This window comes from Siphateles boraxobius, unplaced genomic scaffold, assembly GCF_051911475.1.
Source record: "Siphateles boraxobius isolate OS27281-9 unplaced genomic scaffold, OSU_SipBor_1 106, whole genome shotgun sequence".
Taxonomy (NCBI): Eukaryota; Metazoa; Chordata; class Actinopteri; order Cypriniformes; family Leuciscidae; genus Siphateles; species Siphateles boraxobius.
In genome coordinates, this window is record NW_027508707.1 from 642,623 (window position 1) to 644,755 (window position 2,133).

A 2,133-nucleotide genomic window follows, 5' to 3' on the forward strand; every position below is an offset into this window, starting at 1 on the left:
CTCAAACATTAAACTCACTGCTGTCCATGACACTAAAATGAATCATCTTTTTGCAGACGACATTTTGAGCCGGTATGAAATGGGCAGAATGCTTGGTGAGGGATCATTCGGCTCTGTTTATGAAGGGAAACGCTTGGAGGACGGCCTTGAGGTATCGCCATTTTCTTACAATATTTAGCCAACAAATTATTTTGTCTCACTATATCCATTTCAAGTCTTTTTGTGGATATTTTTTGTTGATCAGGTGGCAGTGAAAATTGCCAGAAAGCCGCAGAACATGAAATACATCTACATTGTAAGTCGGCTACACTCACTATGTGTTTTTCAAATTAAAATATGTAAACATAATGACAACACCTTCATATAACAATGATCTTTGTTCCAGCCTGGTCATCCCGCACGCTTCCCATTAGAGGTCGGCCTATTAACCCTTGCTAATAGCGGCCCCAAAGTCTCCGAGATCATTGAGCTGCTGGACTGGCAGGACCAGCCTGACCGATATATCATGGTCTTGGAGCGTCCCTCACCCTGTGAAGATCTGTGGGATTTCTGGAACGGTCACGAAGGCGTCCTAAATGAGGACACAGCACGGTTTATTATGGCACAGGCAACAATGGCGGCTCAGATGTGCTGTCGCCGTGGAGTGTTTCACCGGGATATTAAGCTGGAGAACCTGCTGATCAACACAGAAACTCTTGAGGTCAAACTGATTGACTTCGGGTGCGGGGATCTCCTGCAGGAATCTGGCTATGAACGATTCTGTGGTATGAATTATGAATCAAACCTGTAGTTTGGGACTTAAGTTCTAGTGACTAGTTCAATCGGTGTCATATAAACCATATCTCACATTTGAGGCCGCATTTTTTTAAATGAAAAACACCAGATGTTTTTACCACATGCTACGGTATTTCATGCTATGGTACTTACCCATCAGACAACTCTTTTTCCTGCAGGCACTCTAGACTACCGCCCGCCTGAGTCCTGCACAGAGGGCAAGTACCACGGGAAACCAGCGACTGTGTGGTCTCTGGGAGTGCTCTTATTCCTGCTGGTGTGTGGACGCTTTCCAGAAGCAAGAGACAGGCAAATGATGGATGAAGACATCTGGTCTGAGCCGGGCTTGTCCAACGGTAAGATGGCATTCATCACAACAAAGAAGACCAACTGTCATTTAAATCATACAAAACAAAGAAATTACGAAAAAGTAACAGCAAAAGATAGATATTGGACAATACAAGCATTTTTTCTGATTTTCTGACCGTACTTTATAGAATAGTCGAATCTTACAGCTTAACACAAAGACAGCAGGTGTAAAGTTGAAGGTAATAATCTGACTCACTTCTGTCGTTCTGCACAGAATGCTGCCTCCTGATCCGATCCCTCCTGAAGGAAAGCCCAAGACAACGCATTTATTTGAGGAAAATCCTTCGACATGAATGGTTTAAGGTAATGAGCCTAAGATCAGCTACAAATGATTTTGAAGATTATATTCACTTTTCATTTGAGAGATTTTAAAAATGTTTTCTTCTAATTGTAATCTATGACTGTAACCTTTTGTGTTTGCTTGTTTCAGGTCACAGAATAAGACATGAAGAGGAATGCCAGAAGTTCCTGTGAAAGCTGCTTCTGCCACGGCCTTCTCCAAAGATCCTGCACCGGATCCACAGAGTCTCCAGTCTTCGGCTGCTTCCTCCTCCTGCTGTGCATCTAACAGCTGATATGAGGCTCACACAATGCTTTAGATACTTTGTCCGGCTCCTTGTTTTGAGGAAGGAATATTTTAATCTAGAAGTATTTGGTGACCACACATGAAAACGCAATGTAGATAGTGTAAATGATATTACAAATCTGTTTGTTATTGAGGGCAAAGTTAACTTTATATTTTTATTAAACCTTTGTACTTTGACTGAATTGTTGGCTTGTCTGTTTGCTATTCTACAATCGTTGTAATCTTGTATAATGGCTGTTATTGTTCTTTAACTATTATTGTTCAATAAATAATATTTTATATAAACAATATTGGCGTACCTGATTTTGAGAAATAGTATGTGTGTTAGAGCGCTTAACACTGATTACTATCAGGATATTAGGAGACTTTCAACCAGCATAATAAAAACATTTTTTAGACAATCA

The 2,133-nt window shown here is 40.7% G+C and overlaps 1 protein-coding gene across 1 annotated transcript; it reads left to right on the forward strand.

Moving 5' to 3' along the window:
- LOC143755851 (serine/threonine-protein kinase pim-3-like) lies at positions 1 to 1,911 on the forward strand. Its single transcript, XM_077247144.1, has 6 exons — positions 1 to 151; positions 245 to 295; positions 386 to 764; positions 954 to 1,130; positions 1,358 to 1,446; positions 1,574 to 1,911. Exons 1-6 carry the CDS (start codon positions 38 to 40, stop codon positions 1,583 to 1,585), a joined length of 822 nt encoding a protein of 273 aa, XP_077103259.1. The 5' UTR covers positions 1 to 37; the 3' UTR covers positions 1,586 to 1,911.
- Positions 1,912 to 2,133: the final 222 nt, after the last annotated feature.

Excerpts from the sequence above, each read along its gene's own strand:
- LOC143755851 (XM_077247144.1), top strand. The coding sequence starts at position 38 with ATGAATCATCTTTTTGCAGACGACATTTTGAGCCGGTATGAAATGGGC. Across the intron at positions 296-385 it reads ACATGAAATACATCTACATT|CCTGGTCATCCCGCACGCTT; the intron begins GTAAGTCGGCTA and ends TCTTTGTTCCAG. Across the intron at positions 765-953 it reads TGGCTATGAACGATTCTGTG|GCACTCTAGACTACCGCCCG; the intron begins GTATGAATTATG and ends TTTTTCCTGCAG.